Raw genomic sequence first — 26,205 nt, 5'->3', positions numbered from 1 at the left:
AAGACGTAGATGTGGTGCATAACTGCAGAGTGACTAGCGTCTGATGTACAACTTCTTTAAGTTGAGGTTCGTTAGTTCGCCCCATTTTTTTTTGGTTTAAAAGCTGTTTGCATGTCCTCTAACCGGAACAAAAGCTTAATTACAAATTAGCTGTACTGGCATCTGCAATGTCAGTCTTGACGCTCACAGATTTCCCAAATTTGGACTACAACTGTACTACACACACTACCTACAAAAACGCAATACTGCTTTCACCCAGCATGTCCATACTGTTAACTAGCAACATAATTTTTTATGCTTCTAACATCAGTCAAATAGGTGCTGCTAAACGCAACAACTTCTACACTAATTTAATTGTGTATCTTGAAGCATCCAAGCAAAAAAAATCGTACATATGAAGATACCAACATCATTGGAAAAATTACTTTGTTGCTGAACGTCAATACGTACTGTAAAGGACGGCCATCTTGTCCAATAAGAAAAGCAATGTGGGACTAACGACTGAATACGCGATCCCCACTGGAAGAGAAAGAAACCGGACATCGCTGTCATTATACACAAGAAGTTATAAAAGATAGCTGCACTAGCCTTATTACCAGGCTTTACCCAGTATGGCCGGCGATATTAGCTAGCGCTCGCTTACCATATTCTCTGTAAAAGGGGAAGGGAACCAATCAATATTGAAACCTAAAACATATAAAACACTTTTAAGGTTATAAATTATAAGTAATATAAGCTGTAAAAGAAAGAGCCCGATAAAGCACATTTCTGTTATTGTTGGTATTTGTTGACTCGCGATGGGTGAGGACGGTGCACACTTCTTCGAAGGGACAGAGAAGCTGCTGGAGATCTGGTTCTCCCGGCATGACAAGACCAAAGGATCGGGGGATCTGCGTGACGTACCGAGGTAGATATTGTTTTGGTGTAAGCTAATTAAAATATTTGCCTTGTGAGCATTTTGTTTCATTATTATACTACAGATTGTAATTTTTCATAGTTAAAAATACTTGGATCGGTAAGGTAAAAAGTAGGTGGCATATTTGTTTTCAAATATGGTTTCTGGAGCTTGTAAATAACGCGACTGTTAACGTCAGCCAGTTGTAGCTCCTTCCTGTTCGAGCACCACAATTTCATTCATTGGTTCTTGTCATGTGTATGAATTTCTTTTTTTTTTTTAGATGAACTAGGGTGGTTGTAAAGTTATACGCAATAATTCGTGGAAATTGTCTACAAGCTGTTACCTTAGTTTCTCTTCTGCTTTTTGGGGTACATGTTTGGAGGTGTCAGTATTGGGCCGATTTTTTTTTACTCTGGCGCGGTTCAGCGTTCAGACGCTTGTGGTTATACAAGCCCGTTTTTGTTGGATTCTGAATCTTTCAGGTTTGTAACTAAAAGACCCGCCTTTGCAGGATACTGGGTGACAGCATGAGGTTTTAACGGTTGAGAGATATTTGTACCGCGTATTGTCATTCTTTTATGTGTGGGTAATGCTGGGCTTATTCCCTTAACATTCGATGTAGTGATGAAGCTTGTATTAATAGTGGAACTATTGTGATGACAGCACCACTGACTTACATTAACCTGTAACTACATCATTTCTAAATGGCGTTTACGTGATTATGCGTGATGCAGTGTTTTCACTGACTGGTTTGAGGGGGCCATATTTGTTCAAATTGAACTGCAGTATACGCTTCAGTACGTAGTTAAAGTTGTTGACTACGCAAAGAACATGAACCGTTTCCACTTTGAAGAGGGGATTGTTATCTGGCTCTTTATAATTTGTTTGCTCACTGATAATAGGTAGTTGAGGTTTCTTCCTAGTGTGAGTCCGAAGTAGGGATTCTCCGACACGCCCCTTCTCACTCGTGTTATTTGTTACTGTTTCTAGGGCAGTCTTTCAGAAGTGCGACGACCCCCCCCCCCCCCCGTTGGGAGAGATTTCTGTTAAGTGTTCGGAAAGGTAGATTTTTCCGCGCCGTTTTCCATTGTTAATGGAATTTATCTTCTATTGCTAAACAGCGCATTGCTTATTGCTAAACAGCGCATTGCTGGTGCTGTAGGTTACTGCGCGTTGTTGGCGGAAGATGACCTCAGGTGGATTGTGCTTTGGCTCCTCCTGTAGCCAGTCTATTGGTCGTCGGTAATCCAATGGAATGTAGTGCTGATGTAGAGCACATTGTGGGTAGACTACAGAAACGTGACAGCTGTTGATAGAGTTAAATTTCAGGAGACCCGTGACGTGTGTTTCTAAGTTAGCTTCTGTTTTTTAGGCCTAAATGTAGAAGTGGGAGGGGTTTAAGCTGCTTTGATCAATTTTACGTAGTACCAGTGTATCTATATTCGGAGTTACGTCGGTATGTTTTGTTTGGTGTAATCCTAGTCGTACTTTTCCAACTGTGTAGATTTTTGCAGAATGTCTACATTTCTGCGTCATATTTTTGGTCTCTTCATACAGTTTGCGTTTTTCTAGCAAACCTTGAGGTCAAAGTAATGAGACATCTGAGTTGGAGACTTTCTTAAAATGTTAAAGGCAAACTTATATTTAGCCCCTTTCTAATATCTTAAAATATTTAAAAATCTGTCCTCAATTTTTGACTTTGTTCCCCAATTTTCCGTAGTTTTTGCACTGAGGGGTTGAGAGGTATGACCCTGATTTGTGTGGGTGTTATTTAAAATGTGCACTTTCATTTTAGTGTACACTTTTAGTTGCGTTCCCTCTGAACTAATGCGCATGTCGGGTACCGACACATTTTATGAAGCCCGCACGGTTACACTTTCTGTATATTTGTTCCCGTTACAAGTCCCATGTGTGAGATACTTTACTCCCTCTACCCACCACAGAACTCTAAAACAAATTTGCTGTAGTTTACTGTTTTGGAACTGCACCTGTCTAGATCAGGACACTTTTAGTTAACAATTCTCAGTAGCGGAACGCCACATTACACGACATTGACTGCAGTGGTTCATTAGATTTGCATTTTGTGCTCTAACTGCAGATTGGAAGTCTTTATTAGAAAGAAATGTATCCTACGTCATGTCTTCCTTTGGATTGTGTTCAACCTGTCTGAAATCCTATTTCGAAGTAAGAATTTTAAGTATTTTGTGCAACAAATGACCATTTTAAGCGTGTACGTTATAAAACGAGAAAACACTACCTTTGTAGTAAATTTCAACCAGGAATTGTTCTTAATATAAGATGGATAGGGTGACTTTGTAATACTTTAAGAGAATAACATACGGTTTCTGTTTTAATTTTTCAAATGATGTTTGCTCTTTATAAGACTGGACTCAAACATTGCTTTGTGATGTAATGAAGTCATTTCTGTACGCAAAGCAATGTCGATGGTGGATGATTTAACACCATTAAAAAGTTCATAGTTGGTGGGGAAGTAGTGGGTCCCAAATTGTACCCCAATGGAACGGAAACTGGGTGTGTACCTCTGGGACCAGGCATCCTTTCAGCGATGAGCACCCTCTTACTGTTAGACATCAGTAATACTAGTGAGCAGGGAAACAAATTGTTTTTCTTGAAGTGGCTCTCTGCTGTCAATGTTGACACTGGGTTGCAGCCTTTGTAAGTAAGGCTTGCTAGAGGTAAGGGAGTATTGGTTAGTTTTTGCAAGCGATAAATTTGAGAAATAAAATCCATATGGTGCTTATTTTGAAGAAAAGATTGAAGTTTTGCTATTAATGATCACTTATTTAAGGTATCTTTCTTAAATTATATGTTTCCTGACTGATTTGCTTAAAGCTGTGGGATCAAGAAAAAGGTTCATAGATTAGTACTAGGTTAACTGCCCTTGTGGACGATTTTAAGCCTAGCCAATTACCCCATGTGAGAATCAAACCCTGCATCTCATGTCTGTAAGGTAAACACCTTAAGCATTATGCCAAACTCCCACCCTCTGTATACTGATTTGCCCATTCTAAAAGTTCTTACAAAGTTGCTTACATTTAGTGTCTCCTTTTCATCATTTTCAAGTATTTTTCTAGATGAAGTGTCTTAAATGGCAATGTTTGTATTTTATTCTGAGGCATATTGCTATATGTAGTAAATCATGTTGGCAAAGATCTTTTGGGAGAGAACATGTTATGCCAACAAGTTCTGCTTATATTGCAATGTAGAATTAGGTCTTTTGCGTGAGTATTGATGGTGTTCCCTGTTTGGAGGTTTAAGAGATCAGTGCATTTTTGTAGGTAAAATTTGTCTTGAGTACTGACTGCATTGCTTGTTTTGCAGTTGTCTGTGACCTCTAATTGGCCTTGCTTGTGCTCTGGAAACTGGCCTTTGTTGAAAATGTGATCCCTATCACATTGCATTTAGAGGGGGCGAACTCTTGGCACCTTTTGCTGTTAATAAATTGGCTACATGGTCTCTCAAAAAAATCAGTACTTTAATCTGATTTCACTAGAAGTAGTTTGTTTTTTGCTGATTTGGACAGATCAGTGCTTCAGAAGAGATTTCTTGATGGTGTGTAGTTCATTCTTAGCTGTCAGTTTTTTTGCCTCAGTTTTGGTCTGTCCGACATAAAATGCTGTTTTCCTGCGAGTCAGAGGATTCAAACCACTAAATATTAACATACCTTTGAGTTTCAGATTTCATACCTTTTAGAAGAAAATGCACGTCAACACTGATCCAGTTATTTTAGCAACTTTGTATGGTTGAGAAATGTTTAAAATTTCTCTTTGGGCCTTTGTCCAGATTTCTTGAGCTTGGAAGTTGGTGTGGTATAGTTCCAAGTAATGTATGTGGAAGGGATCGTTTGAGGTCACAAGGTCAGATGCAAACTTGTGTAAACCAGTTAAGTGCTGTAGTAACCCATGGCAAAGTTCATGATGCTTTGGATGTTGACAGTTGGGGGTGGCAGCAGTGGTAGAATGTCATTGTCAGTAAGTCTCCAAAACAGAGCAGTGCAGTTATTTTTTTGGTGGCTAATGTAAATGCATTCCTGAAGCTTTTGTGGCCCTCAGGATTGTGAGCATTTTATCTAGCATGAGCTAAGTCAGTGCAGGTGATGTATATATATTTTTTATAATTTGCACATTCCTTACATCTGTGTTGAAACTGTTCTCCCCCCCCTATTCTTGGTTGTAGTTTAAATTTGGTGGCGCTTGCAGTGCCCGCCCCACTGTAGATTTGATCTAAGACACTCCCCCAGGACATCTCTTTACCGCATTCTACCTAATAAACCCTTTCTGCACTTGCTTTTAGTCCTTTTTAATTTAATTACATTTTTTCAAACTGTGTGTGGACTAATATTGCTACATATTCAAGTGTGCCAGCTTGCACTGCATTAGAATTGTATTTACTACTGCTTTTGCTACTTTTCTAAAAAAAAAAAAAAATCTTCTGCTTTTACTGTACTTGTGTTTCTTCCTACTTTATTTTGCTTTTGCGTCATCTTAAACGTTCTCAATTGTATTTACTGCTTGGTGTAACTCATTCGAAGCCTTTTAGTTTAAACACTTGGGCTTCAGACCAGTTTTACATTGAGAGGGTTTGTGGTCTGCACTGTAGTGGGAGAACAGGTAGCTTACATCCTTCTAAGTTGGGAACTGCTGATTGAGGGCTCAGTGTCTGTTATTCTAAAAGTATATTAATTCTGGTTTAAGCACTTGGGCTTTCAGGCCAGTTATTTTACATTAAGAGTTTCGTGGTCTGCACTCTTGTGGGAGGAGAGGCTGGACTCTGCCCTTCTGAGCTGGGAATTTCTGGTTGAAGGCTTATAGTGCATGCATATCTGAATTTCTTCTTACTGTAATTGGTACACCTTGTTTGCTGTAGCATAGACTAGATCCAGGCCTGCTGAATCTAGCTTTGTTTGTATAACTTGAGCACTAATCCAGGCATTATTTAAAGTATTCAGTTGTATTTATTACTGCTTGGTAGTAACTTGGTTAAAGTGTAGCTATCATTCTAAGTCTTTTGGATTAAGCACTTGGGCTTCAGACCAGTTCTACATTAGGAAGGTTTGTGGCATGCACTGTGGTGGCAGGACAGGTAGCTTTCATCCTAAGTTGGGAACTGCTGATTGAGAGCTCAGTGTCTGTTATTCTTGGTGTACTAGCTCTGGTTTAAGCACTTGGGCTTCAGGCCAGTTATTTTACATTAAGAAGGTTCGTGGTCTGCATTCTTGTGGGAGGAGAGGCTGGACTCTGCCCTTCTGAGCTGGGAATTTCTGGTTAAAGGTTTATAGTGCCTGAATATTTGAACTGTATCTTACTGAAATTGGTACACCTTGTTTGCTGTAGCATAGACTAGATCCAGGCCTGCTGAATCTAGCTTTGTTTGTATGCTTGTTATTTCCCTGGAACGCTAATTCCGCCTAAAACGCGGCTTCTCAGCGCTTGTGTGGATCCCTAGTGATATCTGCATTGCTTACTGTACTTATTTCCTTGCTTCGCTTGAAAGAAAGTTACTGTTTGTCGTTTTTGCATTTAAGTTGCCTGTAACACATTGCACTTGTTACCTGGCACTTGCTCACTAAAGCAATTATAAGTCAGCACTAAAAATTAAAAGCACTACACCCTCGCTCCCCATTAGCCCTTGTTTTCAATTATAAAGGAATTCCCAATATTATTCTAGCATGTCCAAAGGTCAGTTGTCAATCTCCTCTCCGGTCCAGCTGGTGAATATGGGAATGTTGAGGCAATGTTACAACTGCCTCATGTACACAGACAACCCTCTCCTCCCAACAAATTCCAACACATGTAAGAGATGCAACCATATAGCCAAACTGGAGGCTAAGCTCTCTCAACTCAGTACTCTCATAACCAGTCAGGAGGAGAAGGAAACCACACTCACTACAATTCCAGTCTCACATAGACCTACCACGACAGCAAACCAAACACATAATCAAACAAAAACATACTCTGAGGCTCAAAGATCTGGCTAAGCAGTAGAGACCTCCAAGGCAGACACCCAAGCAACTGCTACCCCAAAACAAAACACGTGCAACACATCTCACAAAGCCAGTGTGCCGAACAGTCACAGCCCTTAAGGCTAAACAACACACCTGATACACTTGTAATAGGTGACTCTATCGTCAGGCACACTGACGTCCCGCTCACCAGGCTGAACAAGGAGAAGGTCACTGTGAGCAGCCTGTCTGGCGCTAGGATCCGCCACATAACACAAGCACTCGGGTCACTCCAAGGCAAGTACAAATATGACTCTGTCATTGTCCATGCTGGTGTGAATGACCTGAGACATACCGCCCTGGACTACATGGAGAGACATAGAGGAGCTCTCTGAGCATGTAGCCCAGGCTGGTATGACCCTTACCTTGAGTAGCATCTTACCCTCACCAAGAATGATGCCACAATATGAAGACAAGATGATCAATTTCAACAATTGGCTTAAGTATTGGTGTCATTCAAAGGGGATCCAATGCCTGTCAGCTTGAGATATGCACGACAAGCCACGATGCTTTGCTAGGGACGGCTTGCACCTGTCACCCCTGGGCTTTCGGATATTGGCAAAGGCTCTTGCTACCCCCATAGTGCCTTTTTTAGGCAAGGCTCAAAAGACCAATCCACCTCCATAGGTATCACAAGGGATAAGAAACTAAGAGTAATGCTACTCAACGCTAGAAGTCTAAACCTCAAGATGCACGCACTCGAAACTCTCCTTAGCATGGAGAACATCGATATCTGTGTAGTAACAGAAACCTGGTTCAGGACTCCGGAGAGCACCCCAGCACTACCAGGTTATACCTCATACCATGCTTTTCGGCCCCAAAACTTGGACCGAACCACAAAAGGAGGGGGAATATCGATATTCATCAAAGATACCCACACCTCCAGGTTGGTGGCAAAGCACGAAGCATCAGAGACTATCCAGGTGCAACTAACAGTGGGTAAAACTGCCTTCCAGTTTATAGCCTGCTACAGACCACCCTCCCAAACCCAGGAACCCCACTCGGCCTTCCTGAGAACACTGGAAAATATGAAGGTCTCTCCGAACACCATTATATTGGGCGACTTCAACTACCCAAACATAGATTGGGAGCATTACTCTAGCTCCAACACCCTTGCCCAAAGGCTCCTAGAATTCATAAACTCAAATGCTATGGAACAACTTGTTACCACTCCCACAAGAGGGGAAAATATACTGGACCTGATCATCACCAACATGGGGACTCTATGCTCAGGACCAGAAGTGTATCCCTCACTGGTAAGATCAGACCATAAACTGATCTCACTGGATTTTCACATCCCGACCCCACCCCCTGCCCAGAAAACCACAGTGGAAAACTTAAATTTCACACTCCTCAAAACCAAGGTGGAATCCTTCAAAGCCCCCGGGCCTGTGGAAAATATGGCCCAGACCGCAGAATCCTTTATAAATGCGTTCTATGAACACCTTCAGGAATGCATGGATCATGCAATCCCAAATAAAACCAAAAACCAAGACCCAGTCCTCCAAAGGCAGACTACCTGTCTGGTGGACCCCAGCCATAAACAAAACTATACAATAGGAGGAAGCTACTACATGATAGAGCAAAATCCCAAAAAGGGAAGGCATCTCTGATCAGTATTAGCAAAAACTAAGGGCACTCATAAAATCGTCAAAGGCCAGCTTCGAGAGAAAAATTGCACAGGACACTAAGGATAATCACAAGGCTTTCTTTAGTTATGTTAGGAACCTGGGTGGGAATTCCCAGATATGCTCAGAATTAGTCCAAAATGACAAAAAATACACTGATCCCACAGACATTGCCAACATCCTAGCTGACAGGTTCAGTGCAAACTTCTCCCCCCCCATCAAAAGGGCAAATATCTATCCCAGCAGAGTGCTACCCCCCTGACATCTCGGATGCTCAGGTGGGAGCTGCCCTCTCCAAAGCAAAAAAAACACAGCATCAATGGGACCAGACTGTCCCAGGCTGCGTCCTACATGAACTCCAAGAAGAGCTAAACCCAAACATAAAACTACTGTTCAATCTCAGCCTTACTACAGGATATGTACCCAAAGAGTGGCGTACAGCAACAGTGGTCCCTCTCCACAAAGGTAGTGCCTCAACGGACCCTGGAAACTATTGCCCCATAAGCCTGACTAGCTTGGTGTGCAAAGCTATAGAAAGGATCATCATGGACCTCATAAATAAAGATATTGGGTACCTACAGACACTGGATCCTACCCAGTTTGGCTTTAAGGGCAGATCCTGCCTCTTAAACCTGGTTGACTTCTTTGAAGCAGTCACCAAGGCCATTGACGAAGGGAAGGTGGTCCACACAGCCTATCTGGACCTCGCAAAAGCCTTCGATACAATACCCCACTCGGGCATTATAGATAAGCTCACCAGCTTAAATATAAACCCCTATGTCACTAGATGGGTTGCAAACTGGTTCAAGGACAGAACCCACATGGTTAGAATTGCTGGAGCCATGTCAGACTCCAAACCAGTTACAAGTGGCATCCCACAAGGCTCAGTCCTGGGACCTCTCTTGTTTGGTATATATTTCTCGGAGGTACAGGCCAACACGGAAGGACTGTGGCTGACCAAGTTCGCAGATGACTGCAAACTGGGCGCCATAATACTCTCCAGCTGACAAGCATCCTCCAAAAGGGCCTCATAGAAACAGACAACTGGTGCCAGAGCCATGGCCTCAAGCTAAACGCCAAAAAGTGTATAGTCATCCCCTTTGTCAAAAACAAAGTGCCCACAAATTACCACATAGGTGGTAATCCATTAAGTACAGAAGAAGTAATTAGGGACCTGGGGACCCAAGTTGATAGCAATCTCTCATTTGACAACCACGTGGCCAAAGTGGTTAGAAAAACATTTTATATAGCTCACCTAATCATGAAGGGATTCACATCTAGATTAGGGGAGGTCATCGTGCCTCTTTACTCATCCCTCATCAGGCCCATAATCGAGTACAATGCCCCTTTTGGGATGTACCTTACCAAACACCTGCAGCAACTGGAAAGACCCCAAAAGTACCTCACCAAGAGGATCAAAGGGCTCAAACAGATGCCATATGCTGCCCGGTTAAAAACTCCAGCTCTACTCAGTGGCATACCGCCTGCTCAGAGGTGACCTGTGCCTGACGTATAAGGCCATGTCCAACCCGGAATTAAGGGACATGCTGCACCTCAAAAAATCCAAATCCCATCGAGCTACACGCTCGAGAGACTTGAACCTCAGCACTGAAATAAATAGGACATGCTGGAGGGACAGATTCATAACCCAGAGGCTCCCTTCACTATGGAATAAAATCCCAGTCCAGGTTAGGCAGTCCCTCATTGACTCTCTTCAAGAGGAATCTTGATGGGAGATCATAGGTTTACCCCGGGTATCACTTCTGTGTCACTGTTAGACAGAGGCACAGTATACTAACCTCGAAAAAGGGCATAGCAAAATTAATTTAAAATGGGTGGCGAAAGCCGAACATACTCTGGCTAGGCTTATAAATGCCCTAGGGCAGATAGCTTAGTATGAACCTATGAACAGTAACAGTCTTAGTACTGAAGACTAAGGCGTGCCTAACGAATTTTCAATGACTACTTACAAGATGAACTGCATAAATGTGTTGTATGTATTTAAGCATGGTTTAACATTCAGTTGCATTTCTTAGAGTGGTAACACCCCAGATGATTATCTGGGGTATTGGATGAAGTCTGCTTTTTCCTGGTTAACACCTTGGGATGTCAGGTGTACAGTCAGTGCGCTTAATTGCTGCATAATACCTTGACGTACTATCCTGAAAGTAGTTCTGTTGAAAAAAAAACTGAAATTAACAGGGGCTGTATGCTAATCATGAACAGTTTTAACATTTGTGTCTTCAAGTCTCTGCAGGCGTTCATCTCAAAGCTATATATGCACTTATTGTTGCACTGAGCAGGTGGGGTGATGGCCACTTGGTAGAAGAATGTTTAATTGCAAAAATGACGTTTCCTGTGTTCTCCAGTTCCATGGGAAGCTGGAAAAAATATAGTATTTATCACAAAATCTCTGATGAAAGGTACACTTGTGTGGCATCCAGGCATACCTTTACACATGAGTGTATAGCAGCATTAAAAGCAGTGAAGTAGGTTTGGACTGTTTTCTGTGGTGGCCATTGATGTGCTGTAGCAGGAGATTGCAGTTTCATTGTTAGTTGCATAAAACTTGAGCATTTTTTCTTATGTCAGAAAAGGTACCCAATGAGTCTCCTTTTCAAATTGAGAGTAATTCATGGATTCCTCGTCATCTGGCAACTTTGTATTTGCTCTCCCAATTAATGAGGCATATTTCTGCCTTTTGATTAGGCATAGACTACCTTAGTCTCTTTGGATAGCTTGGGACGAATATTTATCCGGCTACTCCTTTCGTTCTGAACTCTTCCTCTTCACTGTTGATGTAACACTGTTGATGCAACACCTATCCCCATGTGCAAAAAATGGGAAAGGGGGTTGTGGATGGATGGGTCTCTTCTCCATAAAATGTAAAGGATTTGGCAGAATACTTACTGTAGGGGATTTAAGGTTGCCAGGAAGCAGTGTGGAAGAGAGGCTGGTTTTAATTTCCAAAGATTGCAGTGGCTAGAACAAAAACCCTCCCTGCTTCTCAGAGTAGGTCTTCTAATTCTCTTAAGGATTTTGAGTTATAGACTGAAGAAGCATTGTGGTATAGCTTGCTTCTTGGCTGAGTATGAGGAATTAAGCGAGGTAATAGAACAGAAAACAGAATTTTATAATCTTCATATCTATCATAACTGATTTGTAGGTCTAGTTTCTCACAAAGCAAGTAACTTCAGACTGTGTTCACAAGAGATTCTCTTTAGTTTGGCACTTTGTTCTGTAGTTATTGTACTAGCAGATTCCTGTCCAAGTGTTGAGCCATGCACGTTCAAGTATGACCCACAGTTCTTGATTGTCAGTGTATTTTTATTCCTGTCTGGCACAATATGCAGACTGTTCCATGGATGTCTCAGACTGTTGGCAATTTAGTGACTTCAGTGCAACTGGTATTAGCCCCACATATGTTAGCCTTCCTGATGTCTTGAAATCATTCCAGCCATCTAACCAGGCAGATGTTGCAAACATCTGAGTTTAGCTTTTCTCTTGCACTAATCTTTACTGAGAGTAGCTCCTATGCTGACTAGTGCTGTCAGGGGTTTTGGCCTCTCTTTGGCAAGCCTAGGGTGCCATGAGCAAATGTTTGGGATGAAGAGGCTGTTTTCTCCAGCACCAGATAGCCTTGAGTATAGCAAGACTAAAAATTCTCGTGAGGATAGAGGATGCTCAACTGACACCCCCCCCCAATATTTTCAGTAAATGTACAGGACAACAGGACTTTTCTCTTTGGTCATGCATCATAAATTGGATGTTGCTGATGTTTCTAGAAAGGCAGACAGCATAGTCCTTTCTAGAGCATTTGGTGTGCACACTGACTTCAAGCAGCAGTCCTTGAGAACTGTATTTGCAGGTTCCAGCTGTCCATCTCCTTACTTCATGTTATCCGTTAAGCTTATAATTTCAAATGTACCCTTTGTGGTTTTATAGACAAATTACAGCCATTCCAAATCTGTCTTGACATCTTGGAGAGAGTTGAGGCTGAGGCCTCACCATTGATTGGATAATCAGTTGCATATGATGTAGCAGATGGGTCTACAGGGCTTTGGGCTCAGGCACGTCTGTATGCCAGCACTCCTACCTCAATTTCTTTAACTGTGTTAAGCCATGCAATGTATATAAAAAGTTTACACACCCCTGTTAAAATGCCAGTTTTTTGTGATATAAAAAATGAGACCACAGTAAATTCAAAACTTTTCCCACCTTTAATGTGACCTATGACCTGTACAATTAAATTGGAAAAATCTGTTAGGGGAAACATATATAAAAGTACAATGAGCTGGTTGAGTAATTGTGCACACCCTTAAACTAATACTTTGTTGAAGCACCTTTTGATTTTAATTACAGTATTCAGTCGTATTGGGTAGGAGTCTTAGCATCGCACATCTTGACTTGGCAATGTTTGTCCACGCTTCCTTGCAAAAACACTCCTAATCTGTCAGATTGCAAGGGCATCGCTTGTGCACAGCCCTCTTCAGGTCACCCTGCAGATTTTCTATTGGATTTAAGTCTGGGGTCTGGCTAGGCCATTCCAGAACTTTAATTTTCTTCTGGTGAAGCCATTGTTTTGTTTATTTGGATGTATGCTTGGGGTCATTGTCATGTTAAAGTGTCTCAATCTTCAGCTTTCTAGCAGGTGCCTAAAGGTTTTGGGCCAAAAGTGACTGCTGTTTTGCAGCTGTTCATAATTCCCTCCACATTGACTAAAGCCCTAGTTCCAGCTGAAAAAAACAATCCCAAAGCATGATACTGCCACCACCATGCTTCACCATGGGGATGGTGTTTTGGTGATGCAAAGTGTTTTTGTGCCAGAAAGTTCAGCCTTGGTCTCATCAGATCATAACACATTTTCTTACATGCTTTTGGGAGATTGATGTATTGTTTTGCAAATTTTAGCCGGGCCTGGATCTTTTCTGTGTAAGAAAAGGCTTCTGTCTTGCAACCCCACCCCACAGCCCAGATGAAAGGAGAATACAGGAGATTGTCACATGTAGAGCACAACCAGTACTTGCTAGAAATTCCTGCAGCTCCTTCAGTGTTGCTGTAGGTTTCTTGGCAGACTCCCTGACCAGTTTGTCTTCTTTTTATCAATTTTGGATTGACGTCCAGTTCTTTGCAACATCACTGCCGTTTCATATTTTCAGTTCTTTGCAACATCACTGCCGTTTCATATTTTCTCCACTTTGAGTCTTCACTGTGTTCCATGGTATATCCAGTGCTGTCTGTACCCTACTCCTGACTGATGACTATCAACAGTGAGATCCCCTTTGAAGCTTTGTAAGCTCTCTGCAAGCCATTGCTTTTGCTGTAGCAGGCAACTGAGTAAATGTCAGGAGGAATCCTAAGACAGCTGCACTTTGGGGTTAATCGGTCTCTAATTGATAGGTGTACCCAGGAAGACTGAATGCTATAAATCAAAAGGTGCTTCAATAAAGTATTAGTTTAAGGGTGTGCACACTTGTGCAACCAGCTTATTGTATATTTTATTTTTATATTTTTTTTCCTAACAGATTTTTTTAATTGAATTGTACAGGTTATAGGTCATTAAAGGTGGGAAAAGTTTTGAAATTATTTATTCCTGTCTCATTTTTTAATATCTGGTATTTTAATAGGAACGTGTAAACTTTTTATATCCACTGTACTTAATTGATTTAGTGGGTTTATTCTGTTTGGAAGCTAATGGCTTTGTAAAGTTAAGGAAAGGCTAAATTATTTTGGGAGTGATTTATGTTCCTTCTCAAAGATGCCAAGGAATCAATGGGGACTTATGGTTTTGGTGAAACATGCAGCCCCAGGAGCAAGATTTTGACTTCTAGATTTGAACAAAGACATTGGCCCAGTTGGCCTAGTCTTTGCTCTTAAGGGTGTATTGGGAAGCCCTAGAGGAGCAACAGCAATCCTGACCTTGCCTTTGGAAGTGGCAGGGAGCACATTGACATGGTTCAGCATTTCTTGTGATTTCTGTGCAAGGGATATAATCTAAAGTTGCACAAAAATGCCATCACATGTGAGGCGTCTTCCATCTTTCCTTGAGGGTAGTACAATGTACCATTAGTGTTTGATGCTTAAGTGGTATATTCAATGGATGTTTTAAATTCCGTGCATCATTCAAGAGTCCACTGTACCAGCGGACTATACTTTATATCTTGCTTCTTGTACTTTCTTATTCCAGAATCACTCACATTGAATAATTCACTGGGATAAGAGAAGTCATAGTTAAGGCTGCAAAACGCAAGGGCTTTATTCCAGTTGAGAATAAAAGCTTCCCATGACTTCTTTGGAAATAAATTTTCATCCCAGGCTAGGCTGTTCAAGAGTATTCCACAACTTTCCATGCAGTCGGGAAATAGCATGATGGGTGTTACCTGATGGCTTTTGAATACCACCACTGGTACCAGATAGTACACAGGGCAGTTTGCCTTAAAGGTGTGTGTAAATGTGCACTACTGCCTTGGGTAATAGTCAAGCCCTGCCACATAAGTCATGTTTGCCCTTAAAATAAACCGTTAATTATTTAAATGATGCAATTTGCCTGTGATCATTAACCCTTGAAGATGTGCGTCACACATTTGATGGTACCTTGGTAAAATGCATGAAGTGTTAAGCTAAGAAGTCAATATCAAACATTTAAATTTGAATGAAAAAAATTACGTTAAAATCACAAGTTAAAAAAGTAAGAGTGTAGAAGGTGTAAAAAGCTGGCTAGTTTGAAGTGAAATGTCCTTAACTGTCCAACTTTTAGATTCAGATTGATTTCGATTTCTTATGGTCCTTATAGGCAGTTGATCAGAAGTTGAACAGTCTCGGGTTATGCCCCAGCAGGCAGATTGTGACCACTCCCTTAACTGATTTGACTGACTTTTCTATCTTGCAGGTTTTATAGGTTATTACTAGATTAATGGCCAGAGGAGGGAGATTAAGCCCAGCCATGCTTCTCAGATGTGTTTGATACCCTGGTGCTTATTTTTAACTGGTGGTATGATTTGACATGGGTCATGTTTTTATGTGCTGCTTCTGCCTAACAGGCGCAGTTGCCAAAACAAGGCTCAGTTTTTGGTTTTCCCAGTCACTGGTCCAACTTTAGTTTGAATCGGGATAGTGAGCAACTCTGCTCCATATGGATGGGAAGCCTGTTCGAGAAGAGGTAGTCACTGAGAAATACCTGTCTCTCCAGCGTGCCCTATTTGTTACCCTAGGTCAGGTAATTATGAAGCTTTGTTTTGTGGATTTATAGCAGGTCCATCAGAGTGGGTTCTCTGGGTGCTTTGTAGCCCAGGCATAGATCCCCTGTCAGCAGTTTGTAGGAGACTGTACAGGGATAATAGGGCTCTGAGTCAGGCTGAGTAGGACATATTTATACCCTGCGTTTTCTTTGAGGAACCTCTGTGGATGCTTCAGTTTTTTGCTTTTGCTCGTTTGTGCTTATGCAAACCCTAAACAGGGTTTTACTCTGATTCAAAGTTTGGAATAGTCATTCCTGTTTTCAGGTATGTTGGGGGGGTGGGGTGGATTTAGCAAGTCAAACAAATAACTTGTGATAACTCCAAGCAGAATGTATGCTTTTCTTGAAGCAGGGCTAGCTTTCACTTGTAAAACTGAATTCACTGTGGGAAGTGGTTAGATTCCATATTCCACTAGGTACCAACTTGCCCAGTTCAGGTTGTGCAAAGTTGATTTCTCACTTGTAATTGCTGTTTTCCATACCAGATCTCTCTGCAGGTGTAGGTTATAGGTGTGTGCTGGAAGTGATCTCTTTATTAAACAGTTAATTACTGTAATAGTTTGGCTCATGTTTTGCTGATTTTTCTCACAGGTGGTATGGTATTTTGCCAGTTTAGAACAGGTTCTAGCTCCTTTATAAGGTTCAAGTTTGGGAACATGTTTAAAAAAACCAACAGAGCATTATTGAGTGTTTTACATTTCAGGAGACTATTTGCCTGGTTCAGACTTGCAGGTTACTGGTGCCTAAGAGGTATCTGTCCAAGTCACTTGCTGTACATAGTAATGCCCATGAAGTAAGGTCACTTCATCTGAGCTCTGTCTCCCTTGTAAAATTGAGTTTGGAGTATTCTTCCCCCTTTGCCCTCAGTAGCATAAGCAAGGATGCTTTGACAGAGTTGGATCCAGACTTCTCTTCTGTGCCATTCCTCCGTTTCTGTTGATGCTTATTCTCAAGGCCAGTCAAAGGTGAGTCATTTTGGTGCCTTTTTACTGGCCTGTACATTGTTTTTCTATGAATTGGCCATTCACTTTCATCCCCTCTTTTTGCTCATCCACTGCAAATGTTTGTTTACTTGCTTCTCTGGGAAGGGCCAAATGGAAGCTTACTTGACAAGCTGACAGCTGGCTTCAGCCCAGTTATTTGCTACGTCTGAAGACCTGTCATTGGTTTCTGCTGTTTTCATCTTGGCAATTACCTGCTTTACTCGGAGGGAAATGGTGCTGGTCTCCTTTTCTTAATGCTTGTCTGACATTATTTTTAGAGCTTTTTGAAGCTTGCCTTGGCCGTTCCTGTATTAAAAGGCCAAGTAACTGACTGACCCTTCTGTATAGGGACCACACTTGGTTTTAAGATGCTTCTGTTTGGCTATCTGTTTGAGACCTTGTTTACCCTTGGCATGTTTGGTTTATATAGTAAGTAGTCAGTAATAAGTTTGTATTTGCATGTCTTGTCTATTATCTTTTTGTATTTGGTCTGTCCTGCTCATTCTTACTTGGGCGTTAGGTAGCTATGGTGGTTTAATACGTTCAGTTCATTTGCCAGCTTTCTTCCCACTGTGCTTTTAAAAGAAAACTGCATTATCTGTAATATCACTTGTGTGATTTTGATTTCTCTGATTTCTACTTGTTTCACAACAGATCATCAATCATGTTTTTCTTATTCAGACATCCTTCAAAAAGGAATTTCTCAACTTGCATGATCTTTAAGATTTAGTGTTGATCACTGTCCACAATTTTATATCCTAGAAGTATTTTGCTGAGGTTGGTTAAGGTTTGTCAACAGATAAGTGAAGCAATTCCCCCCCCACCCAGAGTTGTTGAAGGATGAGATTCCGTAAAACTATGTAAATGGGCTGGTAAGTGCTCTCATTATGGCTAGAGAAACAAAGTTTTGCATTTATTTAACCATACACTTTGAGCAGCACACCTACATCAGTTTAATTGCTTTATTAGATCTTTAAAGTGATAACTTTTAGTTTGTTGTGACAGAGCAAAGCTAATATTGCATACTCGGAAGTGTAGGTGAGGGAGGGTGTGAAATAGTACTATAACAGGTACACTTTTTTGGTAAATAGTGCAGCTTCTAATTAAATGCGTTTGGCAGTGGAGTAAACTGAGCACACCGGATAGTCTCTTGTTTTACTTGAATGTGAGGTTGTGTACCTCAAATTTGCATTTGGCACTGTCTAAAAGTACTGACAGAAGTGTTTTAGGCTTTATGCATGCAACTGTAAACAGACTGGTTTCTTTGCACGCAGTATTTTACATGTTAATACTGTTCTTCACTTTCGTTTACCAAGTCCTTACTTGACATACCCCGATTCCGGTTTAGATGAAGCAGAATGCAAAAAGGTTGTAAAAAAAAAAACTGGAGATAAGTGGAATATTGCAATCTATGAATTTGTGCCTGGATAAGATACCAAAGTTTCAGAACTGAAGCTTGTGCATATCTTTAGCAAGGTCAAAAGAGGCTCATACAGGTTGTGTCCTAAGCAAGATTGGGGGTAGGGTTTTGTCAGTGATTTATTATTGGTGGCCTAAGAAACCTTTGTAATTAAGCTAATTTGGTTTAAGGTTTTAAAATCAATTGTGAAGAAGTTGGCAGTAATTTAGATCCCGACAATGTGAGTTTCACCTGTAGTATTAAAATCCGCAGGGCATAACCTGGCACCTAGCCCCAACCTCTCGTGTACCTAAGGACCCCACTCTAGATTTCTTTAGCTACACATTAGTTGGGTTGTACTGTAACTGCATTAGGCTAGTAATCCACTCTGTTTTTGGAACACTAAAAGCAGTTTTCCTCTTTGTAAGTCAGTTTTTACTGGGCTACAGCCAGGACGGTCAATTCCACTTCACCCTTTGTTACAGATTTTTGATTAACTATAGTAAATCCACCTCCCACCCCAACTTAGCTGCCTTGTTGGTTTTGGAGGAAAAAAGACTAAGCCCTGTACAAAATGTAAGTGCATTGCTAAGATTCCACCATGTGATAAAACTTGCAAAAATGCATAATGCCAAAAAGTGTTTTGCCATCCCCTTTGGTAAAAGCTCTGTGCCCATGAACTACCACATAGCTGGTAGTCTAATGCCGAAAATGTGATGAGACCTTGAGACACAGGTGGACAGAAGTCTCTCCTTTGATAATCACATCGCCATAGTGATCAGGAAATCCTTCTACGTGGCTCATCTCATCACAAAAGGATTCTCATCCAGAAAAAGGTAATCGTTCCTCTCCACTCATCACTCATTAGACCCATTAATAGAGTACAACGCCCGTTTTGGTATGTACCTCAAGACATCTTCAACAACTGGAAAGTCCACAGAAATACCTCAGAGGATTACTGGCCTCAAACAGATGCCCTACGCAGACAGTCTCAAACTACAGCTTTACTCCATCTCATATCGCCTACTCAGGGGTGATCTCTGCCTAACATACAAAGCTACGTCAAACCCAGAGCTGTTGGCCATGCTCCACTTAAGGAAATCCCAATCCCTCTGAGCTACAACGCTTTAGGGACCTAAACCTTGTCACCACAATAAACAGAACATGCTGGAGGGATAGATTCCTGTCCCAGAGACTTCCCATACTCTGGAACAGACTACATATGTCAAACAGAGCTCCTCATTAGCACTCCAAGAAAAATCTTGATTGGATGGGAAATGGGCAATTCACCCCAGGGATCACTTCTGTGGCTCTGCTTGACAGGGGCACAGGAAAATAATTTTCGTGGGTGGCGAAAGCCAGGGTACATTTTTTGGTTAGGCTTGTATAGGCCCTAGGGCCAATAGCCTAGTACCTACCTATAAAATGATAGGGTAGACCACTTGTGGGAGGATTGCATAGTCATTTCTGTTTTGTAAATCCTACACATTTTAAGAAGAAAAATGGACCTAGAGAAACTCTACTACTACTCCACGGAGTCCTCTGCCATTAAGTCCTCCACATTGAGGGGTAAGGCAGAGTGATATTGACAGGGATTTGGCGCTCAGTCATCTTTTAAGGTAACTGAACACAGTTTTTTTCTGCTGTGGTTATATTTTTAGCCTGCACTTCTCAAAATATGAAGGATATCGTCCTTGAAAGTAACACTCTGCCTAATCTGAAGTACATCCATTGTTCTTTCTGGGCCCAAGGTCAATATCCCAGCCATTCTCTGATGTCCAAAGTCCTGCAGGTCTGTACCTGTTTGTATAGTTTTATAAAAATGGCAGGCCTTTTCTTGTGTTCAGTAGGTGTGGTCCTAGGTGCTTCCCTTAGCATTAGGGGGCTCAAGACCACCATCCTGCTTACATTCTTTTGGAGGTAGGTCTTGATCTTTACTGGGGACCTTGTGAGCCTCAACTCCACTGAGGTTAGCCACTGTTCTGCATAAACATCAGTGATGCTCTTGGGTTGATGTGCATGATTTCTGTCTGGAGGAGCTTGAGTATTCCTTCTCTGGACTTAATATTTTGGCATTTAGCATCAGTAACTGCCTTCGTATAGATTGGTCAGCATGAACTATTGGTCTGTGGAATGGATCTGGTTCTTCCAAATAATACTGTCATTGTCCATGCTGGAGTAAATGACTTGAGACGTACCTCCCTGGACTACATGCAGAGACATGGAAGAGCTCTTGTATCATGTGACCCAGGCAGGTATGACCCTAGCCCTGAGTAGCATCCTGCCTTCGCCCAGAATGATAACACAGTATAAGGACAAAATGATTGACTTCAACAATTGGCTAAGCTTCTGGTGTCATTCAAAGGGGATCCAGTATTTGTCTGCCTGGGAGGACATTATCGACAAACCACGATGCTTTGCCAGAGATGGTCTGCACCTGTCATCCCTGGGATTCAGGTTACTGGCTAAAGCTCTTACCACCCCTGTAGTGCCTTTTTTAGGCAAGGTTCAAAGGATAAAACCACCATCGTAACAGATGCAAGCATGCAAAATCTGAAGGTAATGCTACTCAATGCTAGAAGTCTAAACCTCAAAATGCACTCCTAAAAATGGAGAACATAGATATCTGTGCCGTGACTGAGACCTGGTTCAAGGCTCCAGAGAGCACCCCTGCAATACCAGGCTACAATTCTTACCACACTTTTCGGCCACAAAACCAAGACCGAAACACTAAAGGTGGAGTGTCCATATTCACCAAGGATATTCACACCTCCAGGCTAGCTGCCCAACACAATGCATCTGAAATTCTCCAGGTGCAACTAACACTAGGTAAGACTGCAATCCAAACTGTAGCTTGCTACAGATCCCCCACCATACCCCAAGATTCTCACTACACCTTCCTAAACATACTGGAAAATATTAAGATACAATACAACCAAACAGCCTAATACTAGGTGATTTCAACTACCTCGTCATTAATTGGGAAAACTACTCTGGTACCAACTCCTTTTCCCAACGGTTCTTGGAATTCATAAATTCCATCGCCCTGGATCAACTAATCCATTGTCCCACCAGGGGCTCCAATATCCTAGACCTGGTCATTACCAACATGGGAGATAGATGCTCCACACCAGTGGTCGCCCCCTAATTGGTCAGGTCTGACCATAAGCAAATCACCATTGACATCCCACCCCCACCCCCCAGTAAGGAAACCTTAAAAATTTTCTCCAAAGCCAACTTCATGCTACTGAAGTCAGAAGTGACAAACTTCACAACACCCATGCAGACAGGATCTGGAAGTTCGACTGCAGAATCCTACACTAAGGCACTGCACGAGCACATCCACTTATGCATGAATCGTGCCATCCCAAATAGAACCAAGATGCTCTTCTCCAAAAAAAGGAAGCCAATTGTGTGGTCCCCTACTATAAACAAACTATACAACAACTCCCTCACCAGCCTCCGTAAGAAGCTGAGATCCCTCAAAATCCTCAAAAGCTAGTTACAAAAATAAAATTGCCAAATATTCCAAAGGCAACCACAAGGCATTCTGTAGTTATGTCAAGAATCTAAATGGCAATGCTCAAATCTGCTCTGAGCTACAACAGAATGACATTAAATATACTCATCCAAAGGATATTGCCAATATCCTGGCAGATTGATTTAGTGCCAACTTCACTCCGCTCTCACCCCCTAAAGGGCCCATCTCAATACCAAAAGATAGCCAAATTCCGATAATCACAACCACACAGGCAGAAACAGCACTTTCCAAAGCTAAGAATACAGCATCTGTGGGACCAGATGACATTCCAGGCTGTGTACTACATGAACTACAAAATGAACTGGTACCCCACCTAAGTGTCATGTTTAATCATAGCCTCACCTCAGGCTTTGTGTCCACAGAGTGGCACACGGCTTCAGTTATCCCGATCCACAAGGGAGAGGAGCCACCTTGGATCCTGGGAACTACCGTCCCATCAGTCTGACAAGCCTGATCTGCAAGGGCATGGAACGCATTATCATGGAACTTCTAAACAGACATTGGCAACCTCCAGACACTGGACCCCACCCAGTTTGGGTTTGTGAAGGGCCGATCTTGTCTCCTGAATCTGACTTTGAATCCCTCTCCAGAGCTGTGGACGAGGGTAAGGAGGTCCACACAGCCTATCTGGACCTCACTAAGGCCTTCAACACCATCCCCCACTCTGGAATCATAGATAAGCTTGGCATAATATGTCACTCGATGGGTTGCCAACTGGCTTACTGATGGAACCCAGACTGTAAAAGTAGCAGACTCCAAATCCAGCTAGTGGAGTACCTCAGGGTTCAGTCATGGGACCACTCTTGTTTGGCATCTACTTCTCTGAAGTACAGGCCAACACTTAGGGACTCTGGCTAACTAAGTTTGCAGATGACTGCAAACTGGGAGCCATTGAATCCCCAAATGATGTTGGATATTCTACAAAAGGGCCTTACAGAAACATGCCTGATGCCAGAGCCATGGGCTCAAGCTTAATGCCAAGAAATGTATAGTCATCCCCTTTGGAAAAAAACATGTACCCATGAACTGCCACATAGGTGGCAGGACACATCGAAAGTGTGATGAGACTTAGGGACACAAGTGGACAGTGGTCTCACTTTTGATAACCGCATTGCCACAACAGTCAGGAAATCCTTCTACGTGGCACACCTCATCACTAAGGGCTTTTCTTCCAGAAAAAAGGTCATTGTCCCACTGTACTCATCCCTCATTAGACCCAATATAGAGTATAATGCCCCATTTGGTATGTACCTCACAAGACATCTGCAACAGCTGGGAAGGCCACAGAAATACCTCACTAAAAGAATCACAGGCCTAAAGCAGATGCCATATGCTGACAGTCTTTAAAAAAAAAAAAAAAAAAAAAAAACTCCAGCTATACTCCGTGGCATATAGTCTACTGAGGCGATCTCTGCTTAACATACAAGGCCATGTCAAACCCTGAGCTGTTGGACATGCTCCACTTAGACATCCCAGTCCCTCAGAGCCACATGCTCCAGGGATCTAAACCTTATCACAATGAACAAAACATGCTGGAGGGATAGGTTCCTGACCCAGAAACTCCCCGTTATCTGGAATAGACTGCCCATACATGTCAAGCAGAGCACCTCGTTGGCCCTCTTCAAAAGGAACCTTGATTGGATGGGAGATGGGAAATTCACCCCGGGGATCATGTCTGTCGCCTTGCTAGACGGGCCCAGAGAAGTAAATATTGTGGGGAAAATTTTCCAGAGAATTGTTATGGCTAGGCTTGCATAGGCCTTAAGGCTGATAGCCTAAGTTTGGCACCACCACTGTGCAAGACCTCCCTGCGTTTCTACTGGCATTGACCCAGGATCCCTCCTATTTGCTGTTCCAACTGTTCACACCAGAGTTGGTAAGCGGGTCTTCACAAGATATGATTAGTCTACCCATTTGCAGGCTTTTCCCATGTTTGAGTGCAACCTCCCCTCAATCTGTGAGGCAAGGTTTAGTAGAGGAAATACTGATTCACACGAGTAGGCTTAAAATAAAACTCTTAAGTAGGCATGTTTTTCTGCATAATTTCTTCAAATTCAGAAATATGTTTGAGCTTAGAAGCCATCACGTCCCCTAGGTTGGCATCTTGGATGGTTTTCTCTGCATGAGATGGTTTAGTTGCTCATGGATAGTGTTTGGAAGAACCTGAATTTGATAGTTCCCCTCCCAAGGAGGATGCAATTCCCCAGAAGTCTAGGGACTTCTGTGGTTGGTGGCAGAATCTGTTGGTGGGCACCATTGTTAAAAAGACCCCTAAATCACAAACCAAAGCTGTCCATCCTTCAGTAGCTTGTAGTGGATACATTTGTAAGTCTCCCACATTCTCCACTTATCTTGAGGGCATTTAACTGCGAGGTCCCTATACTGCAGTTCAGAGGTAACTAAGATGAGAGGAAAATCTGTGGAAGAGTTCTCTAGTTGGTTCTTGGTTCAGCAGCTAAGCAGACTATGCTCTCTTGCTTACAATGCTGTAAATGAGTGGCGGGCATAGGACTCAGAGCTATGCAGGGCAGTGAACCTAATCACCAACTTTGAAAACATGAAGGCTGATTTAGAGTGCTTTTGTGGAAACTTTTTGGCTAAAGGTTAAGGCTTAACTAGAACTGCAAGCAAATTAAGGTGGCATAAGCTCCAGGGCTGGGATAAAGTTTGACTTCAAGGTGTTTTCAGTCAACTGAGCCTGTGACAGCTTTGGTTTAGACATTCCTAGTAGTCTACCTTTTATGCTTCTGGTAATGTTAAGGTCTGTAGAAGACTTGGGCAGTGTTGCCACCAGAGGAAGTGAAACTTTAGGACCAGGCTACTACTCACCTGCATCAGGGTGGGTAAGGGACACCTATTCAAAGGTTGACGCCTTTATTCATTTCACCCATGCAACAGCCTGCCCTTCTCTCCGACATCCTATCCATTCAGATGACTAGAGGTACAAAGTCTGATCCACAGTCATATCCGAGAGGTCTTACCAGAAAGGGTTAGGCTTGTACCCAGGATTCCTTTGTTTCCTAAAAACAGGCCTTGGGCCATTTCCTGATCTGAGTGGCCTAAGAGTATATCCAAAGAGCCTTTTTGTATCAGTAATGCAGTCTGTCCTTTCCTTGCCTGGTCAAAGGATATTGAGTATTTGTTGACATCCAAGATGTGCACCTACATATCAGGATTGCTAAGGAGTCCAGAAAGTTTCCTAGCTTCTGATACTTGTTGCCAGCTGAGTTGTATATTTAGCTGTTTTTTGTCGTTTAGTATAATAAGTCTTAAAAAAATTCCCAGCTGTTTACTACAGATTTCTCCCATGAAAGCGCATATGGCAGCGAGTTATTTTCACCAATATGTCAATTCTGCCTCCTTAGCTTTCCTCTGTTTTCAAGATCTTTTGAGGGGCATTTTTTCTATGCAGACCACATTGGAAGTCACTACTTCCTAGGATCTGTTTTTAGTGTTTTGTCCTTGAGAAGTTTTTCCTCTGAACTTGCTGTCACTGTAGACCTCAAAATGTCTGTTAGGAAAAATCTTACTTGTCTATAACCATAGCCGTAAGGATTCTGAGCCGCAAGCCTTGTGTGCCAACTTTCCATGCATCATTTTCTGCTGTCCATGAGGGCTGTTCTGGCAATATTTTCCCTGATTGTCGGTCATGAGAATACTTTGTTATTGTATGGATGTTTGTAGACCACTTGAATTCTAGGCAAATTCAGAAGAGGCTTTCATTTCATTTCTTCTAAGCTATTGGGAGCAAAACAGTTCCCTTTTACAGTGAAACTTCTGAAGTATGGCAACCCCTTAGCAAAATATATAGATGCCTCTTGCTAGATCAGTAGCTACTTGACGAGCCTTCAAAAATCCCTCATACTAGTTTATGAACAGTTTTGTTTGTTTTTAAACACATTTTACAAGACGTTCCAGATTCGATAAAAATTTCCTGGATTAGGTTTTTGAATTGGTGCTGCCATTCTTGAGAACAGCCCAAGAAGACGTCTTGGACTCTGTTTTAATTTGCAGAGATGAAATTTGAAATGAGCTATAAATGCTAAGTGCTTACTGTAAGGTGATGGTCTCCCCTTAGATTGACAGTGTACAGGAATGCCCTCTGCTTACGTCTGCATGCTGCCAGTTTGGATTTCCCTTAACCTTGTTCAAGTCTGTCTTCTGAAAGTTTGGGTATTTAACTGTTTTCAGTCGTGGTATGTTGTCTGCAGTCCCGTTTAGATGTTTAGGCTTTATTGAAAAGGGGGGGGCAAGTTTATAATTTTTCATAAACTGTCCTAAAATGAAATGTTACTGGTCTGTCTGCAATTATGAGGACTGGTGGTGCTGCTTGAGTAAAGGATGACTCTGCATGTGAAACTTGCAAGCTGACCCCCCCCCTCCCCAATCTAATATTCTCCTTTCATTTCTTCCATGCTGTGAAATATGAACATTTTTAAAAGAATTTTGGGTGGGATTTTCTATTCTGTTCTGTACATATTTTCAGATTGACAGTTT

The 26,205-nt window shown here is 42.0% G+C and overlaps 1 protein-coding gene across 1 annotated transcript in view; it reads left to right on the top strand.

Annotated features, from left to right (window-relative positions):
• Nucleotides 1-587: 587 nt before the first annotated feature.
• AMD1 (adenosylmethionine decarboxylase 1) overlaps nucleotides 588-26,205 on the top strand; it is a 314,714-nt gene continuing 289,096 nt past the window's right edge. Inside the window, exon 1 of the mRNA XM_044071522.1 lies at nucleotides 588-907. Within this exon, the coding sequence (XP_043927457.1) occupies nucleotides 798-907 (110 nt within the window). The 5' untranslated portion in view covers nucleotides 588-797. The remainder of the gene's footprint in view (nucleotides 908-26,205) is intronic.

Source organism: Protopterus annectens, chromosome 1.part0, assembly GCF_019279795.1.
Source record: "Protopterus annectens isolate FY-2018-M chromosome 1.part0, PAN1.0, whole genome shotgun sequence".
Taxonomy (NCBI): Eukaryota; Metazoa; Chordata; order Ceratodontiformes; family Protopteridae; genus Protopterus; species Protopterus annectens.
Note: the sequence above shows the minus strand (reverse complement) of the source record. Positions and strands in the feature narration are given on the sequence as shown.